The sequence below is a fragment of the Ochotona curzoniae genome, unplaced genomic scaffold (assembly GCF_017591425.1).
Source record: "Ochotona curzoniae isolate NIBS_2020 unplaced genomic scaffold, NIBS_Ocur_1.0 scaffold_4701, whole genome shotgun sequence".
Lineage (NCBI taxonomy): Eukaryota > Metazoa > Chordata > Mammalia > Lagomorpha > Ochotonidae > Ochotona > Ochotona curzoniae.
The window spans coordinates 31,761,010-31,783,443 of NW_024467122.1; the positions used below are offsets into that span (position 1 = coordinate 31,761,010).

Genomic DNA, 22,434 nt, shown 5'->3' on the forward strand with positions numbered 1-22,434 from the left:
TTGTTCTTGATGTCAGTGATTATTTCTTTTACCTCCCTGATGTAAAAGGGAATGATACCAGAATGACCTGTTACTAAGGATGCTGTGTAAACAGAGAGATAGCTGAAACCCAGCACGTGCTGTCTTCACTTGATGTTAGCCAAGAGGCCGAGAAGCAATCACACACACACTGCCTTTGCAGAAGCCTCACTATTGGTTCCTCCGAAGAGAGCCACTCTGTGAACCATAGCTGTGCAGACATTATTCAAGAGAGGGAGTCAACCAAAGAGCAGGTCTTTGTGATTCTGTAGAAGCAGAGGACCTTCCTTTTTAAAGCTGTCTGGACCAGACAGTGTGACTAGAAGGTGTGGTTATTTTAGATGCAAGAGGGGCCAAACTCAAAGTTCCACTGAGGAATTTCCCAAGGGAGAACTGCTGTGCATGGAGGGAGATCCAACAATGGACCCTCCATGCTTAGCAGGACATGGGGTGTCTTTTGGAACTGATAGTGATATCCACTGATTCTGTTTTCTATTCCCTCTTGTTGCCCATTGAATGCCTGATGTACAGTCTGCGTCTACATTTGGGTTTCGGTACCATGTCTCAAGTACAGGCCTCTTCCTGAGCATTTGAAGAATCTGGATGTGGTAGGCCCTGCACCATTGTGTCCTAAAGATTAGATTCACACAAGTTAATATTCCTCACCATGCGAAGGGGACTTGGGAGAATCTGGACAGTATGGGTATTTGGGCAAATTACATTACTTTCCAGATCTTGTGAATAGAAAGAGAAAAGACACATTCCATAAAGGACATACCAGTTCATAATAAGAAACTAATCCAAAACTTAACAGTGTTTTACACTTCCATGACAGATTCAGACAACCACTATATTGTTAGTTCCACTCCTAATTAAGTAGCATTTATACAGAACTCAATTGCCAGTGGAACTATTGGATTCCATTTCAAAAGGCTAAGTCCTAATATATACAACAGAACTAAAGGAGATGTCACCTTACCCACTGATGATTGATGGACAACGAAAGCCAGGTCTATTGTCTCCAGCACTACAAGGCCAGCAGAATCAGGCTTGTTGTCCAACACTGCAGAGCCAGACAGGAGCACAGTGCTGCTGGGGGATGCGAGTTTCCAACTCACCACCAGGTGTGCCCCTAGAAAGCCACTGTTTCCATGACTTCTCCAAGGAATCATGAATTTGAAGGACATTTGACAAGGCTATTTGAGGACTGTTAAATATATTCAGAACTGCCAAGTAATAATCAAGTGTCTCTTGATTGTGCTTCCAGAGATCTAGCTATTAGAATTGGGTACAAGTTAAATACATATTGATTTTAAAAAACCAACTGAATATGACAGCATGAAAAATATGTCATGCCATGTATTAACCATTAGTGCATCTTCCTTTTTCTTAACTTCAAATTACTAAACTATAATCAGGGCCCAGAAATGAAAAGTTCATATGAATTGCATCAGTTGCATTTGCTTATGCCTGGAATCCCTTTAAAGAAAATGCAATACTGACTCAAGCAGGAAGTATGTTCTGCTTAGTACAAATTAAGCTTGATATTTATCAATTTAATTTTTAAACAAATGTTTATTGAGTTTCCTCTGCCAAAAACTCTGTAAAAATTTCAGTTTGTACTTCAGTGGTAAAGAAAAATGATGCAGAAAAGCATGTATAAAACAGTTTGTGTTAAGTGCTAGGAAGAACAAAAAGGAGCTGGAACATGGTAATAGATGGGGTGCAAAAGGTTTACCTGAGTTATTTTAGATGGAAAGGTGAGAAGGTGATGTGTGAGCAGAATATAAGGGCAACACAGGGTCCCATGGGACTTTGTTACAACCGTTTATACCCCAGAGAATAAAAGGCAGAGCTTAAGGTTCTAGGACAGAGAGGTTATAAATGCTGCTGTATAGCAAATGGCAACTTTTCTGTGTTTGTGTGTAAAAGTACCAACTGTAAGTGAAAAGCCAATTTTCTAGCAGGGCAACTTACAGCTATCCATTGCCCACTGGTAGGTCAGAATAAAAGACACATCCACATGTGTGCAGAGTTAAGGTGGAAAGCCATGCCTTGGGCTTGAGAACTGATGACAGATAATTCTTTCATTTGACAATCTTTATCCTCAAAACACTTGAGTTTGATGTGCTTTGTCTGATGGGGATTGGTGGTGTGAAGGTGGAGGGCAGATTCACACAGACACCTGGGAAGATGTGCTTAGTTCTGTTGTCCCTTCTACAATAGCTCCCTGAGAAGACAGGAACTCCAGAATCCTGGCTTTTCTCCCCCGTTTGGAATGAGTCAACGGATTCCCCTGCAGAAGGATGCATCACATCTCTGCAGTGCAGCAGCGTTTGGAGTCATGTGGCAATTGCCTTCCATAGGGGATTCAGCTTATAAAATGGACGTGTTCTAACCCAACTGTGGAGCCTCATGGTCTACAGGAGCCCAGAAGCTCTGTTTATTCCAGAGACCCACATCAATTTGGCTCAGGCCCTGCTCCATTTCTTGCATTAAAGGACTGTATTAGTTTTGCCATGATGCTAAATCAATTCCAAAGAAAACCATTTGATATGTGCTTCTTTTGTTAAAGGGATAGATGATATATTTCAGTCATACTTTGTCCCTTGGAATCAATATTCAAAACTCTTAAGGAGAGAAATTTCTCAGAAACAAAAGCATTCTCTATATTTGAAAGAAATCATTTATTGCAGGTCTCATGTATATCAGGACATGGTCTGTCTGAATTATCCCTGACGAATGACAACCTCTCATAGGTACAGGTGCACAGGCAGAGACAAAGTCAAATTTGGATGATCAAAGCTCATCTCGTGGAACTCATGATTCTAGTGCCACAAACATGATACTTCTGTGTGAAAATGTGTTGGGTGCTCACAATGGGCCGGGCATCTTGCATTATCATCTTGTTTTCCAACAGACTGAGTATATTGGTACTATTATTTTTTAAAAAAAAAAAGATTTATTTATTTTTATTGGAAAGGTGGATATACAGAGAAGAGGAGGGACAGAGGAAGATCTTTCGTCCACTAGTTCACTCCCCAAGCAGCCTCAATGGCCAGTATTGTGCTGATCTGAAGCCAGGAGCCAGGAGCTCTTCTGGGTCTCCCACATGGGTGCAGGGACCCAACGCCTTGGGCTGTCCTCGACTGCTTTCCCAGGCCACAAGCAAGGAGCTGGATGGGAAGCTGGGCTGCCAGGATTAGAACCAGTGCCCGTATGGGATCCTGGCGCATGCAAGGCGAGGACTTTAACCAGTACACTATCATGCTGGGCCCAGCCTATTGGTACTTAAATCTTACAAGAGAGGAAATAGATACTTAAAGAAGTTAAACAATTAACTTCAAGTCAAAGAGCCAGGAATGCAGGACTAAGTCCAAATCTTTGCCCAACATCCTGCTTCAGTGCTTGATCACCCTTTAGTAGAGTTATTTTGAGATAATAAGGGTCAAACAGGATAATGTATCTGGAAGTACTTGAAATGTGTAAAGAGTTAAATAATGGCTCCTTCAGACCACTGGATCAAGAGATTACTTAAGGGACACAGAAATTGTGGGCTAGTGCAGCTGTTGACAGGGCGCAGTAAGGAGTGGTAGGCCTGATAAAAAGGATGAACTGCACTTGTATTTACCTTTTTGTTTCTGTGTCTTCTTGGAAAATTATTTGAGTGGGGGGCAGAGTCACACACCAGGGATAATCATATCAACAGCTATCAGTTTCAGAAGTAGGGGCATTAGTTAGTTGAAAGGCAAAATATACAGAAAAGGTTGTTGACTGCTGCACCAATGACTTGATTTTTCAAAGAGATCATCACTTTTGTTATTCTTAATTAGCCATGGCTAAGAAAAGCCAAAAAGATAAAGGCACTATTAGTTAAAGAGGGGATCCTGTTACTTGCACATTCTTTATACAAATCAGTATAATGAAAAATGAACTATCTGTAAGTTAGCAACATACTTGGGCCCCAGACACTGACATACTTAAAATTTACAGACACTTCACAGAATGGCTAGTGATTATGCCTTTAGTTGGTAAAATAGCTAGCTGATTAGTCCCAGCAGAAATGACATACCCTAAGCTGCAAGTACTGTCAGGCCTTGGTAATGAGAAATAAACTCTTTAAAATCAGAAACAATGTCAGCTGTATTTAAAATGACACTGGAAACCACTTTATAATACACAATTGTGCAGAGGTGAGCAGAGACTAACGCAGGATAATAGGATTTTAAAAATTTGATTTTATTGGTTCTCTCCTCTATTTGCATTTTTTTTTTTTTCATCAAGATAGTCTGTAAATTCTACCCTGGAAAAAATTTTTTTCTCCTTCAATTTATTATGGGCATCTGGATGGATTGCAAGGAAATAAATGTGTTGCCTTAGAAAGCTTGAATAGGTTGACAGAATTTTTGGTCTCTGAAAATTCATCTATTGATTTGACAAGACAGTTACATTTTGCGCAACTTGGAATACCACGGTCATCATGTCAAGACAACACTTAGCTGAAGCACAGGCTTTTGGAGGGACACTGATGGACCTGAGCACTTAGAACATCTCTGAATCTAGGGTGGGAAGAATCACCCAGATGGCAACTAGTCTGTCCACACGTGGGTAGGGGTAGAGACACTTGAGATTGATGCGTTTAGTATATGTGCTCAGAAATCTCCAAAGAAGGACCACTACTATGTTAGGGCCAGACACTCCTCTAAGTCATATTTCTCCCAGTATAAATTCTGGACAAAGAAAAAGGAACCCAGCCCTTTTAAGTAATACATCACTTACTGTATTTCTGGTAATCTCTCAGAAATCATGGGGTTGTGTTGGAAGACAGGATACTTGCAAATATTAGCAAATTCTTAGAAAGGGAAAGTATCTAAGCATTCATCTCTAGGGAAAAAAAAATCTTGATTAATGATTTAATAGAAAGAAACTACGGATGACCACAGGCTAATACGAAGTCGTGATGAATAAGTGATGATAGTGCCATTCTGTTTCTCATTTTTGAAAAGGAAGCCTCAGCAGATGGCTAAAGGGAATAAAGTGCTTGTGGTATATTTGGGCTATAGCAAGGCACTGAGTTTCACAGTGGCCTGACAGACAAGACGAAAAAACAGGATCAGATAGTGGCCAATCCTTGGGTTCACAACGATTCCACTGATCACATCTCAAACACATAGATGTCAACTAGTAGGATATGTAGTGGTATGGTGCAGGGCTTGGTTGTTCAATATTTTTTTTAAAGATTTATTTTTATTATTATTATTATTATTTTATTGGAAAGACGGATATACAGAGAGGAGAGACAGAGAGGAAGATCTTCCATCTGATGATTCACTCCCCAAGTGAGCACAACAGCCAATGCTATGCCGATCCGAAGCCAGGAGCCTCTTCTGGGTCTCCCGCGCGGGTGCAGGTTCCCAAGGCTTTGGGCCATCCTCGACTGCCTTCCCGGGCCACAGGCAGGGAGCTGGATGGGAAGCAGGGCTGCCGGGATAGAACCGGCACCCATATGGGATCCCGGGCGTGCAAGGCGAGGACCTTAACCACTTGCGCCACCGCGCCGGGCCCTCATTCAACATTTTTATTTGGCATCTCAAAGGAAAGAGTATTCATTCAACTCAGCCAACATTTACTGAGTGACAACTATGTGCGGGATATTGTGCGAGGTGCTGGGGGACAAAAGCAGAATGAGAGAGTACCGGGCATCCAATGCAGTGTATTGGAAAGAAGTGGAAATCAGAAGATCTGGATACTTCTCAAGTCTTACTGTTAACTACATATGTAACCTTACATGAGTCACTTCATATTTCTTACCTGTGTTTTACTTATTTTCAAAATTGAGATAATGTACAAGAATTATGTAAGGTTTATGTGAGAAAGTATATGAAGTATCTCATATAAGGAAGAGAACAAGGCATATTTCATTTAATCTATGGGAAACTGTTCAGGTTATGAACTATTAGCAGCTTCATAGAGCATGAGCAAATGTAAAAATTGTATGTTGGCATAAAGAAGAATAAGTTTGTTTACATGCATTCAGGGAAGCGATAACAGCAGCAATACTTGCAGGGTTCCACAATGAACAAATATTTCTAGTGGCAAAAAAAAAATACTGGCAGTATGATAAAATGGTGTCTTAAGAAGAGGAAACAGCATGGTAACTATGCAGGTATCTTTCAGGAAAGACAATTAGCCTTCTGTAGCTAGGTTGCAGATGCTAGGAATTCCAAGACAGAATGATGGAGAAGGTGGAAGAAAATGTAAACCACTCATGACTTAGCAGCTGAGAGGCAAACTGTATCATAAGGAGGCTGCAAAAGTTTGCAGAAGTTATTTGGCTCAACATTTAAAGGCAAACCAATGTACATAAAGCAGCCCATTTGGGAGACTGTTTATTTTTCAGAATCTGAGCACTTCTCCCCTCCCTTAGTGACACTGTGCTGGCATGAACCACATAAGAACACCCCAAATTTGAAGATTTCAACTCTGTGAAGGATTTGGAGACTTTCTCGGTGTTATATATGCATGGCAGAATCAACCTCCCCACCCCCCACCCCCCCCCCCCGCCACTTTAGCTTGCTCTCTTGTGCTATTAGTGGTAGGACATCATAGGGTCTGTGGATAAACAGTCTGGAAATGACAGTGGGTTTGGTAAGCACTTGAGAGTGGATTAGAAAACTGCAAGTCCCACGACAGAGGAAATTATTCTCCAAAGACCTTAGCTAAGGAAGAGACCCAATTAGTCTGCACTTCTCTAATTTCCCTGATTACATATCTTCTTTTACCCCATGTGCCATACCTCCTAAGTTCCCCCAGATACAGACCTAATCAAGAAGGCAGAATATCGAGATGCAATGCAATTTAAATGGGAGCTGTGTTATGTTAAGATATGTGACCAACAATGAGACCTAAACAACAGGGAGGCCCCTCAGGCATAAAAAGTGGCTGGTCCAGATAACATGCTACTGTGGATATCCAGGCAAATGAGAAAAGAAATGAATGACAGCTCAGAGTTGGGTAACTTCACTGGAGACAAGGTGATTTTTCTGGGGACTTAGTGTGGCAAACCAAGCAGTAACAACTTATATTACCCCTTCTACTTAAATTAGCAGGTGCACTTCTTTGGCTAGAATTCTTGGTAGAGGGTCCATGAATGTGTGTGACAGCACTGGAAAGGATGATAATTTATTCCTTGGGCAGGTGTCAGAATTGCAAAGCCCCAATATACTAGTGCTGTGGGGTATGGTAAGGAAAGACCTTCACCAGGCAAGAGTGGTCTCTCTGAAACACTGTATAGTAATGACTTTTTAAAAAAATATGTTTGAAGTTCAGTTCACTCTGAGTCCTTTGGACTTAGCCATATTTAAATAGTGTAACAGAAGGGTTAGAAGGGTTAAAGTCGTGCTTGGGAGTTCAGCTGCCTGGAGTCAGTTCCAGCTCCTAAAAAACTGTATGAACATGAGAAAGCATCACACTTACAGTCTCAGTTGAACCACCTGAAAATGGGCAAAAGACAAGGTCAATTTGGGACAATGCTGGGCAATAGAAGAATTTTCAAAGTACTTCATAGGGGCTAAATAAAATAATTTCTGTTCTAGAGCCGGGGTTCAATAAGTGATAGCTTTGTTATCATGCTTGCAATTTGGATAAGTCGGTACTACGTGATAAAGAAAGTCAGGTCCACGTGCTGAGGTTACAGAAGACATGGAAAGAAATGCAGTGACGTGTGCTGAGCAAGGCTTAACATCTCAGATCTTTAAATAAGGGGAATGAAAGATGCACACAAGGGCAATAAATTTGGGAGAATATTGGGAGTACGGAGAAATTATCATTGCCGTTTCTTTTTATTTGTGTTTATTGTGTGGTGGTAGGACGATTACCAGCTTTATTGGAATGTTTTATTAGCTGTTAGGTTTACTTATTGAGAATGAGAAGATAAATAGGGATGTTACTCAGCTGTGTCATATCGTAGGTTCTCATCAGCTCTTCTCCTAACTTCCAGACAGGGTTAATTAATGAGGGAAGTTCCGCGGTGGAGGGGGAAGGGAGAAGAGCGTGGTGTATTCATCTCACTGGGGGAGAGTGGCTGCATCCAGCTCTGAGGACAGCAGTTCTGGGAGAGGAAGAAGGCCCTAGGTATAGACTTGCATTGCATCTTGAGAAATACCCACATACTGGTGGCCTGTCGAAAAGGTCTGGTTCCTTTAATATTATGTGATGTGATAGAATATGTAACAGTCCCTCAATCTTTGCCAATTCTGATGTTCAAGATTGTATTTTTGAATATTTCATTTCTCAAAGTCTCTTATAGTGGATATGTCTTGTTAATCCCCAAAACAAATTGATTCAGATGTGGTTTTCTTTCACTTGTTTGCACAGTCCCCTCTCATTCACAGGAACATGCCACGTCCTCACTGAGACCTGCTGTGCTTTTCCTCTTCCAAGAGGATTCCCTTGCTACATCAGCCACATACACATATTACATCATCTCACGCTGCAGAGAAGTATATCTTAGTGGTTAAGTGGGTGGAATGTGGAGTCAGATGTCCAAAGTCAAACTCAAGTTCTGTTCCTTTAGTATGTGATGATGGGTCTTAATTAACTCTCCAGCCTTAGTTTCTTCATGTGTAAAGTGGAGAAAACAAAAGTACTTTGCCCTAGGACCAAGGCCAAGCCAGGCTAAAGCCCATGTGGATGGCAGAGGCCCAAGCACTGGGGCCCTCGTTGGCTCCCTTTTCATGTGCATTAGCAAGGAGCTGGATCAGAAGTGTTGCAGCCAAGGGTCAACCTGGCAACCATAAAAGATGGTGAAATTCGCTGGTCCTCAAGGAATGATACTTTTAAACCTACAAGAACACCTCAGGTTTTAGAACAAAAAAGAAGTTTACTTTGGTGCAAAAATTTTTTGAACTAATACACCACTTTTTTATGTTATTTTCCAGGAGCTTGTGTAGATAGATGCATTGTATTGCAAATGGTTGGCTATATGTTAGCTGTTGGTATTTTTACCTTCATTACCCATGAAACCAGTCTTTTTACTTGTTGAAATCTCTCTCTTTTTTGTTTAGAATAGAAGTGTCATGAAAACTGGTACTGTTATTCAATGCTGGCTTTTAAGATCTAGAACAAATCCCATACTAGAAGATCAATTAATATCAGTGAATGAAGGAATGAGAACACTATTAGCATTTCGGGTACTAACTTTCCTAATTTTAGGTCATGCAGTGAAAATAGCTCTCCTATGGTGCTCATGGAGCAAAACAAACAACCCAATCTATTTCATTTCCTACCTAAACTGTAATTCTGTTCTTTTTCATCATTTCCTTTTTACCCATAATGCCCACTTATTTTTAGATCCAAAACTTTAGAGATTAGATCTCAAGTTTGTATGCTGAAAGAATATTTTTATTATTCAAAAAATTACAAGTGTCTAAAAATATTGGATTACCGTAAGCTTTCCCAAACTATATTCCACCCCTTCCAACCTTCCTCCTTCCCGGGATATACTGCCTACAAAATTGTAAAAGCCAGGAAAGATGAAGAACACTAGGAGACAGTAAAGTAGGAGTGGGAAGGAAGCCCATGGCTCTTAAAACCTGGAATGCAAAGACAGGTCTTCCTAGCACTGAAGCAACAGTCATCTCAGCATGTGCAGTCTGTTCCAAGAACTGCACAGCTAATGCAAATGCTACACAGCCAGTGGAATCAACACATCATGTTCAGCAGTGCAGGGAAACACAAAACTGTCCGAAGGATAGCATCCAACTTTTCCCTTCTCCTTTGTCATGGGTTTTCATAGGGCACAGTAGTAGAACTGCCCTACTGCCCCAGACCTCTCTTCAGGACAGGGTATGGGTGTTCCACAGACACCTTTCAGTCTATAGGACAGCTCAGCTAAAGGTCTTGGGCAGCCCTGTGTCCCCACTTCCGTCCTTCATTTACTGTGGGATGAATGTCACAGGGAGTGCCTGACTCTGATCTTTTTATGGCAGCTCGTGTTCTGACGACATCTGTAAGGATTCTCCGGCCTGATGCGCACAGCTGTGGCCAACCCTGACAGCTCCATGTTTACCCTAAAGGATTGAGCTGTCAGCGGTTCTAAACTCACACATGAGGAATCGCTGTGTTGGCCATGGAACATTATGGTTCTGGTTGCCCTCCCATATATAATAAATATTGCTGGGGAGACTGGTTACTATGTTGTAGAACTGAGAAGATTCACGTTGCCGAAGGCATTGCATACATTTCATGGGCCTTAATTTGTGTTGCTGTAGTGACTAGAATGTTGGAATTCCTTGAGATCAAAAAGAAGGCTTTTATATCTTTTAACCTTAAATTTACAATAATGTGCATTATACTCACAGAACTGGTCTTTGTGAGGAACCTTTTCCCTGTAGGTAACACGGTGGAGGTATGCTAAAGAATGACTGAATGCTCAACAATTACAATTTCATAATTAAGGTTTCTATGTCTGTGGCCAAAATGTTACTACAAAATTGATCGCCTTTCTCGCAAAGGAGGAGGAAACCTGGAAGGAGGAAGTGTGTGAATTACAGCTCTAAAACAGTCATAATAAGGACTGACACAAATTTGACTCACCTTCTCTGTCAAAGTGAATTGGCTTTTAATTAGCCAGGCACTTGGTGTGCCATTAGCCAGAGTTTTACAAAATAAGACTCCAACGGGGACACCCAATGCCCCAGGAGTACTTGAAGAAAGATGACCAGGAAACCCTATGGGGTTTAGTCTAGGTCATCAGTGCTAATTCTGTGGACTCAAGGCAGATGAACAACTCAATGAAAATGCCCCCACCCCCTGGGTTCCAGCTTACCTTGTATCCTGATGATTTGATGTGCACGCCACGTTTGGTCAGCGTAGATTTCATTCGGATGAAAAAGGAACGCTCAAGGGTGTTGTCAGTGGTTAGCAGACTGGGGCTGGTGGACTCCACTGAGGAATACAAAAACACGGGGCTTAGAGTTTTGCACAGGCCCTCACAGAGACTGCTCAGGTGCAATCCTTGAGTTCACTAAAATACATGACTGATGGGCACTAAGAGCACAGCAATCAATTTACCTCATTTAGAAAAGATTTGCTTTGCAGAAAACAAAAAAGAAAAATTAATATATCTAAAGCAAGTCTCTTCTGGGTTTTTGCAAGAGCTTTTCAGACCTTGCAACTTCTGAAAGTTTCCTAGAGGAGGGGTCTACTAGTCAGTACCTTCAGGTCACTTTAAGGCATAACTGGTCTGTGCAGAGAGAACTTTCCTGAAAACAAAGGACCCCCTAGACTCATAGGATCAACCTAGGCACAGGCAGAGGTGCTTCTAATGAAGACCAAGGAAAACTCATGCTCTGTCCTCCCTGTCCATCTCTTCTTTTATCTGCTGGGGAATTTCAGGACCTACAAAGTTGGGTACCCTGTGCTCATCCTATCTTTGGCCTACAAATAGGCTTCTGTCATTGCAGAAAATAACAGGCACACAATAACTCCGATGACTCAACAAAGAGATGAGAATGGGCTGTGCAGACAGAAACCAAATGAAAACTACATATGATGTCAACTTTCCATTTCTGTCACTAAAGACAGCTTCCCTCCACCTTCCACCCAAATAGGAAACAGTTGCTGTTTTGTTCACTCCTTTGCTTCTAGGATAATGATCCTTTCTTTGCCTTTTCATGTTTATTGCCTAAGCAGAATGTCCTCACTTAGGAAGCTTCATATAGTCTGTGCCTAACCTATAAATATATGTAAGCAATCATACCAGACTATAGCATAAACCTATTTTATTGAAAGGTAAGCTTATTTTCCTGCAAAGAAATTAATCTGGAGATAAAGATATTTGAGCAGCACAGAGTTCCCATCTACTTGCTCCATGTCCCAAAACATGCAATGTGCCCAGACTGGGCAGAGGGAGTCCAAGCCAGAAACACATCTCCCATGTGCATGGCAGGGACCGAAATATATGGGCTGTCCTCTGCTACCTTCCATGATACACATTTGCAGGAAGCTGGGACTGGGGACAAACCTAGGCACCCTGAAATGGGATACACGTGTCCCTGCCTTCTCAGAAGTTAAAAACAGTATGGTCAACAGCACACAGGATTTCTTCTAATTAACCCTGATGCTCACACCATTTTCTCCAGAGTAGAGGGGAAGGAAGACATACAAGAAAGAGACTTCAGAATTAAGCATATGTGAAGATAGCTGTGAAACACGGGAAAAATTGGCAAAACAAGCTGTTACATTTTAAGTCATGAAATGTAATTCACATATTTCTAAGGGTAATTCCACATTTGATTCTCGAACGGGAGAGGAATGAGAATACAGGTACTTTTGCTCCCTGTGGTCTGGGGCTTTTCTCGGAGCAGTCTTCTCTTGACATGACTCTATTTTACTGTATTTGTGGCATTTTCAGTCTGGTGTGATGGAGCCACTGGCGACTGTCCCTTTCTCATGTGTCTCTCTTAGGGTCTTTTATTATTTTATTTTAGAGAGCTTGGATCCGATGTCATTTTAAATGTACAGCTTTTTATCACTCGAGGGAAAAGCAGAGCCATGTTATATTTAGTACTTTCATTTCTTCTGATTAAATATGAATTACTATGAAATTTTTCTCATCATCTAACACGCCATAATACGCCAACAGCTTTTTAATACACTATATAAGCACAAACTTCTGCTCTAAGAGTTTAATTTGCCCCTCTAATCCAATCACATCAACCTTATTTCTCTTATCAGAGATTCCCATTTTGAATTAAATGAGCTCATTAGTTTTAATCAAAAGCAGAGAGATCAAAACTTAAACGTAAATGCTTTAGATCAGAACTGTCAGTCAGCCGTGCAGTTCTATTTTACTAAAACACAAGATCAGAGACCCTTAGAACCAATTTTTTTTTCTCGTAAGGGATGCTGAGAGCTTGAAGATGCTATATACCTCCCCCCTTTTCTTTTCCTCCCAAGGACAGATTATACATTTAAGGTTAGACTTAATTTATAGCAGTTTTTTCATCCTGGTGGAAATGGAAAAGCATGCCAATCTACTGTTGTCCCTTTCACATGGATTGGCCTCGGTCCTCAGAGACCTGCACTCACATGAAGCCATCAGAACCCGCGCCATCAACTCAGCCTGAAAAATTCAGCTCTGTTCAGCAAGATTATGTTTGCAATTGCTGAGGAAAAAAAAAAAGAAAGAAAAACTTCCCGGTGAGGGAAAATGTATTTTTGGGTTATGGGCTAGAATCCTGGCTACTAGGATCCAGCCACTTAACTGCAGAAGGGTGGATAATTCAGGCATTGTGAGAGATGATTGTTTTCAGTTATGGGAACTGCACAGCGAAACATTTGAAGTGTACATTAGAGGGCACAGCATGGGTGCTTCCGGCTGGGTGAAGACACAAGTTTCGAATGAGCTGTGGAGCCCAACTTTGTGCCTTCACTGAGGCGGGAGGGCCCCAGCACCCATCACTCTCATGCAGCGGTTAACTGCCTCCACACACAGAGCAGTGTTGGTGACAAATGCTAAGAGCAGGTTTTGTTTCACTGAAACCTAAATGGGTCCTCAAGTTTTGTCCCAAGAGTGAGGCACTCTGGGTGAGTCGGTGAGAAGCACAGAGGGGCAGATCTGAAACGATCATGCTTTCTGAGAAGGATTGCTGCTTGAATTTCCCATGGTCTCCCAGCTCAGAGGGTGGGGCAAGGGCAGCCTGCCATGCTTCCCCCTTGCAAAGGGAAGTAGAACAGACTCATTCACAGCACATTTATGGCTAGGCTGTCTCGAGGGCAAGCAAGTATGAGATACTTCAAAAATCAGGGGAAAAAAATGAAAAGTGGAATTTATTTTGGCACAAAAATGTTTGAAATCCATGTAAACAAGGCATCTTCAAGAAGTTCCTGTAAAGTGTAGGCATTTGGTGTGGCAGCCTGGGATGCCTGACTCCCATTGTAGGAGTACATGGGTTTGAGTTACAGGTCTACTTCTGATTCCAACTTTTAGCACCAGACCGGGGCTGAGCTAGGAAGAAGCCAGGTTCTAGAAGCTTCATCCAGGCCTCCCAAATGAGTGGCAGGAGCCCAAGTACTTGGGTCATCTTCCACAGCTTTTCCCAGCCCATTAGCAAGGAGTATGGTCAGAAGTGGAGCTACCAGGACTTGAGCTAGGGCCCATATGGAATGCTAGTGTTGCCAGTTGTGGCTTTAACCTCGGAATGCCCAAATCCTGCCCCATCCATGAACTTTAGAATTCTCTTCGTATTATATTCCTGTGCATAAAACTGAATTAAGTGTTCAAAGCCTAGTTACGCTCAGTTTTGACCTACACACTACAAACCAGGAGTTGAGAAAAAAAAAAAAAGACCCAACGACTAAGAATTACATGGAACATGCCATCCTTTGCTGGAAAATCAAGGGTCTCAATGTTAAAAAAAAAATCTAAATTATCTCAGCTATTCAAATGTTAGCTTTTACATATTTTATAAAAATGTACAAAACAATTTATGGCCAAAAATGTAATAATTTTTATGTTGGAAATGCCACTCTAATGGGAAATCGTGTCTAAGTTCCTCGCCATCTGTTCACAGTAACTATTGTGGGTGCAGCTCTCATTCTCTTTAGAAAGGGGCAGGAGGCAGACAGGCCCCTACAGAGTGACACGGAGGCTGGCTCCCAACAGTTACAGCAGAGGACTTGGTGTGCTGGGTCACTGAGCCCCATGGAAGCCTTCAGCTTACTAGACTCTGGTTGCCTCAGGAGAGACCCCAAGCCTATACTACCTGGAGAAGTTGTTCCTTGGATTTTGCCTGGCCTGAAAAAAAAATGATCTAAGGGGCCTTTGCTTTTCTAAAGCCATCAATATTTGGGGTGATAGCTCTGTAGCAATAGACTGCTATTGGAATATCCCTGTAGAATTTTTACAAAAAAAAATCCATAGGCTTGTTTTGATATGTGACTATCCTGTACATAGGCAAAGCTTACATGATGGTTGCAAACAATGCATAGTCCTAGGTGTCTTACCTAGTAAATGAACGTGTGTAGGGAAAATCAGTTGATTTAAATAGACCAAGTCTACATTTCCAAAAAATTAACTTCCTTGGGTTTTCCTTTTCTTTCTTTAAGTATATAATTTGCAGAAGGTGCCACCACCAACATGGCTATTTGAGAATATTGGATCTTTAGAAGCAGGGATGGTGGAGCCTTGGTTGCCTTTGTTGTATTTATTTCCTGGTCCACTCTGGGTTCCCTCTTCCCCTTCAAGTACCTAGAATTGTGTTTCACACAAGTGGCATTCAGCTGTGCATGTGGAGATAAAGTGACATTCAGATGCTTTCTTTTTATCCCTGTTACTCTCTCATGGGAAACAATATTTTGTCTCTAAAGTAGTATTTTGGGGGAAGAGGAGGAGGGGATCATGATGTCTGTGCCTGGTATTCATTCATCTCTAAGGAAGTGCTTTCTGTGGAGTGTTCTTTTGAGAGTCTTGGGCCAGTTGGGTGAGTAGTCAAAAGAGCGTTGGCCCGCTTTCTCCCAGGATGTGAAAACACTTCGTTCTCTGTCTTTGGAAAGCTGGTTTTCGTCCCATTGGCCTGTCTTCTAGTATGTGCCAGGGAACTCTCATGGGGGCAAAGATCCTGAGTAAAATGGAATGGGTGGTGATGCAGTGCCTCCCTTTCCCTGTGGTCTCAGGCCATACCATCTTCTGCCAACAATGCCTGCTCTGGAGTGTGACCAAAAAAGCTCCATTTACTTAACTCTCATTATGACTGATACCTGCCCCCAGTCACTGGTAAGGCTTCTGCTTTGGGAATCCATGAATCATCAACAGAAACTCGAGATTCTAACTCTGAAAATAACTGTAGTTCAATGTTGATGTCATAAAATTGTCTCAAAAATCTTGTTAAAAATAGACTTGGAAAGGGGGGAAATAACTTGGCCGATGCCACTTGTCAGGAAGGACTCCCTGGCAGTGTGTGGCCTGGCTGGGATCAGAGTCAGAATGCATATGTGGCTGCTTTGCAGGTGTTCTGGGCATGCTTGGGGAGGCTGTCCCCTGAGGAAGATGTGCGTGTTCAGAGTTTCTTGCTGTTCCGCAGTTGGTGCTTGCAAGATACCACTCTTGGGCAATGCGCACGGTGTGAGAGTCAAGCTGCTCCCGGTGGGTGTTTCCATACACAATGGTTAAGCAACAAATTCAAGGGGGAAAAACTAAGTATGAGAAAGATGGCCTTGGAGAGCATCTGGTATCCATGATGACCCATTCTGCAGCGGCCTGAGCATGACGACAGATGTGCCACCTGAATACCGCAAGCAAGTGATTTAAATCTTCCTAGAAACTCCCTATAAATGTTGTCGCTTGAGGGATCTATTCTGGGAGAAAAAAATATAGCAAGTTCTCCCGGGATGCCACGTGGATTCTATTACCATTATTGCGTATGGGATCCAGTGTGGCAATGCTTTTATCACATCTATAAAGTGGTTACGAGCCAATTCTCTATATAAAACATACTCAGTAACAGTGAGGCTTTTTCCCCTCTTCTTCTTTTCTGTTTCTTTATTTCCTTCCTTCTTTCCTTCACTTTTTTTTTTCTTTAATGACAAACATGATGTCAGACAAAGGGCATCCGGCCTTAGTCTTTGTAGTACAATACAAAATAATACATAAACACCTTTGTGAAGGCAGCTCAACACCCCATGTTTTCTATTAAAAAGTCATGTTCAATCTTCGCTGTTGATAGAACCGAATAGCTAACACAGGGAACATTGTATATCAGAAAGGTCAATAGTTATTATGAGCTACAAATATATTTTTTTCCATCCTTCAGGCTGTTTAGCGCATATCACAGCATGAGCAGCTGTCTCCTTTAATGCTTTTAAAATTAGAATCCCAAAGAGGAAGAAAAAATTATGGTTGCAATGATTGCTCTTTGCTTTTGTAAGTTTACTTTAATATACTGTTTTATATACATGAATCTTTGGTGCAGTCCATGCATGGGGCAAGAACTGGTTGCCAGGACCCAGTTGAACTGCCATGTTTTATGTATTTATTTATTTATTTATTTAAACATTCTGGCCAGAGCTTCTAAGTCAGGGACAGATGTTGCCAATGTACTGTATTTTAAAATGGAGTTCTATAGAAGGAATCTGGTTACAGAGGCACTTGCACACACACACACACACACACACACACACATAGGCTTTCTGCCTTTCCCTTGCTGTAAAGCTCTCTTACCCAGGCCAACAATACTGTGTGATGAGGAACAGCTACATAGCACTGGGTGAGAAATCAGGCAGTGATTGAAACTATTGAGAGGCAAACTGTCACTTTCTGGATGCAGGGACACAGACTGAGAGTGTGCGTTCTGATTTTCCAAAGGCTGATCATTTGTCTGCCCTTGGAACTTCTTGCCCCAGAAACAATACTGTTATTTTGAAAGCATGTAAGGACACATCACATGTTTTACCACAGCCCTCTTACTCTGTTTACGTTGATGAAATATTTACTGAGTTGTTAGAATGATCTGGGCCCGCTCATAATAGTGCTTAAGGGTTGGGAGTGAGCAAAAATACTATAATTTCAGACAAAGATTCAAGTTAGGAAAAAAAAAAAACAAGGCTGTGTAAGAGGCTTGAGGCTGATGGGAGACCACGTTGTGGTTGTTGGGCCACAAGGAATCTCATGGCTTTGGAGGCATCTGAGATGTGAATAAGGCATGTGAATATCCAGGGTAAGAGATTCTAATTTTACTACCTCAGAGAGGCTTCACAGAAAACTATTATTTGGTTAGATATGCATTAAAGACAATGAAATGCTAGAAAGGCTATCTTCTGAAGTTTTGCCCAAAAATAAAATACATTATTTGTCTGCAATAATGACTTTGTAGGTAGGATACTATGGGAGGAATTAATCAATATGGAATTAATAAACAAACATTGCATGGCATGTCCAGTCCCACCTAGATGCTCCCATTGCTATTGTTCTTTGGCAAATCTCCAAGGAGAGCAGGCTCAGTAGGAAAAGTAAAGATTGGATACATAATTGCGTACTTTCCTTTGCTGAATTTTGGTGGTAAAAGAGACTCAACTATGCTTATGGACTTAGATGCTGGGGCTTAGTGTTGTCTATATTGGAAATGCTGGCTGAAGACTGTAAATCCCAAGTAATGTTTAACCAGAAACACAGAGAGAAAAGTGAGTCTCTGAAAAGGGGTGGTTGTGGGGGAGGATAAAACGTGTGGATGGCAGGGGTATGATGGAGAAAGAGAGATAGGGCAAGTGATATGGTGCTAGACAACATAATCTCAACGAAGTGAAGCTTGTTAGCTGAGACACAGGACAGGGAACAGGGAGGGAGTCTAGAGAGCAGAAAAACAATTAAAAAACCACTATTGCAGGAAATATTGTGTGGAAATCAAAGAAAATGTATTGTGGTTGCATCAGCTAGAAGTATGGCTTAAGTTTAAGAGCATTGGTTTTTTTGATGTTCCCTAGTATAAAATGCTTTGTGTTTTTTTTCTAAAAGAGATAGAGGACAGGGAGGTGTTTTGGGGGGATAAGAGCCAGCACAGCAGGATAAGACACAAACAAATGAAAACGGAGGGGAAGGGGGAGCTGGGGATGGAAAAAGATGGCAGGACAGGACATGAGAGAGGTGGCAAATAGGGTATTCAGTGATTCTGAGATGTTGCTGCTTTTCACATGGTTCATCCATATACATACATAAAAATTATATTTTCTTCCTGTGTTCATAAAAAAAATGAAAGATAAAGATAGTAGAAATAAGAAAAAAAATCCCAGTAACCTTATTATCTAATTGTAGCCACTTTAACGCTGATATATTTTCTTGAAGCCTTAGTTATTATTTATTTATTGCAATAGTGTGAACATGTTTGTGTTTGTCAGCAATTAAAAAAATAAATATTTATTTATTTTATTTGAAAGATTTACAGAAGAGGAGATAGATTTTCCACTGGCTGGGTCACTCCCCAGGCAGTCTCAATGGCTGGAGCTGAGCCAATCTGAAGCTGGGAGTCAGGAGCTTCTGGTTCTCCCACGAGGATATAGAAGGCCAAGGCCGTGTGCATGTGCTGTGTGCCACTGCTTTCTCAGTTCAAAAGTGGAGAGTCTATGGGCCCAGTGAGAGAGCGTAGCAGTTAAAGTGCATGCCTTTAACATGCCATGATCCCATATGGGTGCCGGTTCTAATCCTGGCTGCTCCTCTTCCAATCCAGCTTCCTGCTTGTGGCCTGGGAAAGCAATCGAGGCTGGCCCAAAGCCTTGGGACCCTGCACCCATGTGGGACACCCAGAGGAGGCTCCTGGCTTTGGATTGGCTCAGCTCCAGCTGTTGCGCTCACTTGGGGAGTGAACCATCGGACGGAAGATCTTCTTCTCTGTCTCTCCTCCCTGTACATCTGCCTTTCCAATAAAAATAAATAAATCTTAAAAAAAAAAAAAGCGGAGAGCCCATATGGGCTGTGGGTGGTACAGGCAGAGGATTGCAGTGTTGAGCCAGCACACCAACAGTGCCAACATTTTTAATATTAAAGATGTCATAACTATGTAATACTTGTGATTTGTTTTTAGACACTCAAGGGAACATATATTGGGACTCTAGAAGTTTAAATAACAAGGCTGCAATTGCATTTTTCCATGTCATTACTTCATTTGTAAGAAAATGCGTAATATTCTATTGCATCGTGATGAATTTCTTGGAAGGTTACCTTCCTTCAGCTTTCTTGCTATGCCTGAGGATAGATTTCTAGAAGGAACATTGCTGGGTCAAAGGGCACAGACTTTTCTTCTAAGGACTATTCATATAATGGATAAATGAATTTCCAGAAAAGTTGTTTTGGGTTAGTTTACATCTGTTAGCAACTTCTCATAATGTTCAAGGTGATAGCCACTTTAAAATATTTGTTTCATGTAAACCATCAAATGAACAACATAGAGATTTCAATGACAGGAAATTTATAAAATCATATTTTTATTTTTGGTGAGGCTGAATCATATCTTAATACATATTTATTGGAGAATTGGGTTTTTTCCAGGGAGTCACATTTATTTGCATCCTTTATGTCCTAGTTGGGGTTTCAGTGTTTCCTTATCAAATTGAATGAAACTGTATTCTTAAATGCTGAAAGCATTCAGTTTGATGTAGTTCTTGCAAATATTTCTGTATTTTCCTCTCCTTTTGAATTTATGATACTTACAGTACATGTATGGGTAAAAATTTTATAGAGGGGAAATCTGTACATTCTTTTATAAATCTGTTTTTATTTTTTACACAAAGTTGGGAGCTTGACTATGAAGCAAGAACAAAGTCTACATCGTGCCACTGAGTGGCTAGAGGTAAGTTAAAGATGTCTTGTTCATCAGTTTCGGTGTCAGTGAAGGGATTATTAAATGTATGGCTTGTGCAACTGAGAAGCGAGGCTCACGGGCAGATGTGGGGGGCACCACAGAGGAAGAGTGGCGACGGGTGTGGCGACTTGACCCTCAGCAGCAGTGAGAAATGCGAGGATCACTTTTTTTTGCCATGGTATGGCAGTGAAAGCACAATTAAAGTCCGACAACCACTTCTTTCTCAAGCTGGGAGAGCCTGTGCAGAAGGCTGGCTCTAAACAGAATGGTGACATGGGTGGGGTAAGCTGTCAGGATGTGGTCCCCAGGGGAATCAGAACTCAGTGAGGGTGAGGAGACATAACTGGACTTGATGGACAAGATAGGGACTACCAGAATTAACTTTTAAGAAGCATGGCTGGAAAAAAAAGCTAGGACACGTGATTGAGTTTTCATTTCAGATACACTGTGCATATTGTTTTAATATGATCCATGTATTTAAATGTCAGATTTACCTGGGAATCTTGTATTTAATTTGCTAAGTCTGATAACTCATATTGTGGAAGAATACAGACACGTCATGTGGGGCAGAGGAAGCGTTCGAGTTCAGTGTAGTTCTGTAGTCGGCAGGAAGAATGAAGGGAAACTTTGAGATTGGCTTGTGATGGTTGGGTAATGGAGAGAATGCCAAATGGTCAGAGCTTTCTCACGGGAGAGTGTCAGGGAACTAGTAAGTGGTATTCAAGTCAGGTTTGATGTGGTGATGTAGGCTTTCCAAATTTGCCTCTTCAGGAATGGGAACAGTTTTTGTTTTTCCTGTGTGCTCTGGCAAGGGAGGCTTGGCAGGTTTTCACAAACGTGTCCCAAGTCAGTATCTTCTGCTAGTTTATTTTTTCAAAGAGAAGGGACTTTGCCTGTTGGCTAGAATTTGTTGCTTTTATGTGTCTATGTTCTTGCACATCTTGAAATGGTTACTTTTCCAATGTTTTCAGTTAGCTTTCTGTTTCATCTGCCATCAATACAGAATTGAGGGTTATTTATTGGGGGAATATTCTTAGTAACATTATTTATACTTGGCAGTAATTTAGAGAAGCCAGATATGGGAGATAGCCCAATAATTATCCATATCTATTATTTCACTAATGAATATCTATTTCTGACATCTTTAATTATGTGAATTTTTGCTTTCTCTCATGATCCCAATAAGTTTCAATGACCACAGCTACACATCTTGATACTTTAACAGTGGCAGGATTTATCACTGTGATCTTGTCAGCTAATTTATGTGTAGCCATCATTTCCACATCTGACCTGACCATGAGGTCATCTGTATATTTTCTTCAAGGCTGTGCATAATCTTTCCAAGTAGTGAATTTTACAAGTTCTCCTTTTTTTTTTTTCTTAACAAGTCCACTTAATATTAACATAGCTTGCAGTTAGTCTTGCTGCAAATTCCTGTCTTCTTTGATCAAAAAAATATAGGCTAGTGATGATGAGGGAAAATGTGATACATGTGGCCAGTCTTTTCTCTGACACAGGGCAAGCAAATTTGCTGATAATAATTTCTACCCTCTCTCTGCTCTATCAGAGAGTGAAGCCCTCACGTAGTTTCTCAAGACATATTTGCTGTTTCTTTCCATCAACACTTTGACATTCTAGCATATGGCTTCTAGGTCCATGATGTATATTCCACTATGACAAATAGGTATTGTCAGAACTGGCACCACCTGTGCCTTGTCATGTGGGTGCTGAGTGCTGCCCGTGCACTTGTCGGAATTGTTTCCTGGTTAATCCTCTAAGAGTTAGCCTTGCTGTGGGCCTTCAATTACTTGACCTTATGTGAGAATTAATCCATCTGTAACAGGACGCTGTCCTCTCTCCATTTCTCCATTTTTATTATCGCAAGTATTTCTAGCCAACTGCATTTACATATCATTAGTACAGTTCTTCATATGTTTTTGTAACTTAAGAGGCTGCATTTTGGCAGTGACCTAAAGGTTTTGATTATCTGCATAGATGAGAGGCTCCTGGGCTAAGTTTAACTTCAGGTTCACTCAGGGATATGGCTGGCCAGCATTCTCTAGGA

The 22,434-nt window shown here is 41.3% G+C and overlaps 1 protein-coding gene across 6 annotated transcripts in view; it reads right to left on the reverse strand.

Annotated features, from left to right (window-relative positions):
* Window positions 1–22,434, reverse strand: part of NPAS3 (neuronal PAS domain protein 3) — an 827,147-nt gene that overhangs the window by 46,793 nt on the left and 757,920 nt on the right. For all 6 annotated transcript variants that reach the window (XM_040970285.1, XM_040970284.1, XM_040970283.1 and 3 more), the window contains one exon: window positions 10,847–10,965. In XM_040970285.1, the coding sequence (XP_040826219.1) occupies window positions 10,847–10,965 (119 nt within the window). The remainder of the gene's footprint in view (window positions 1–10,846; window positions 10,966–22,434) is intronic.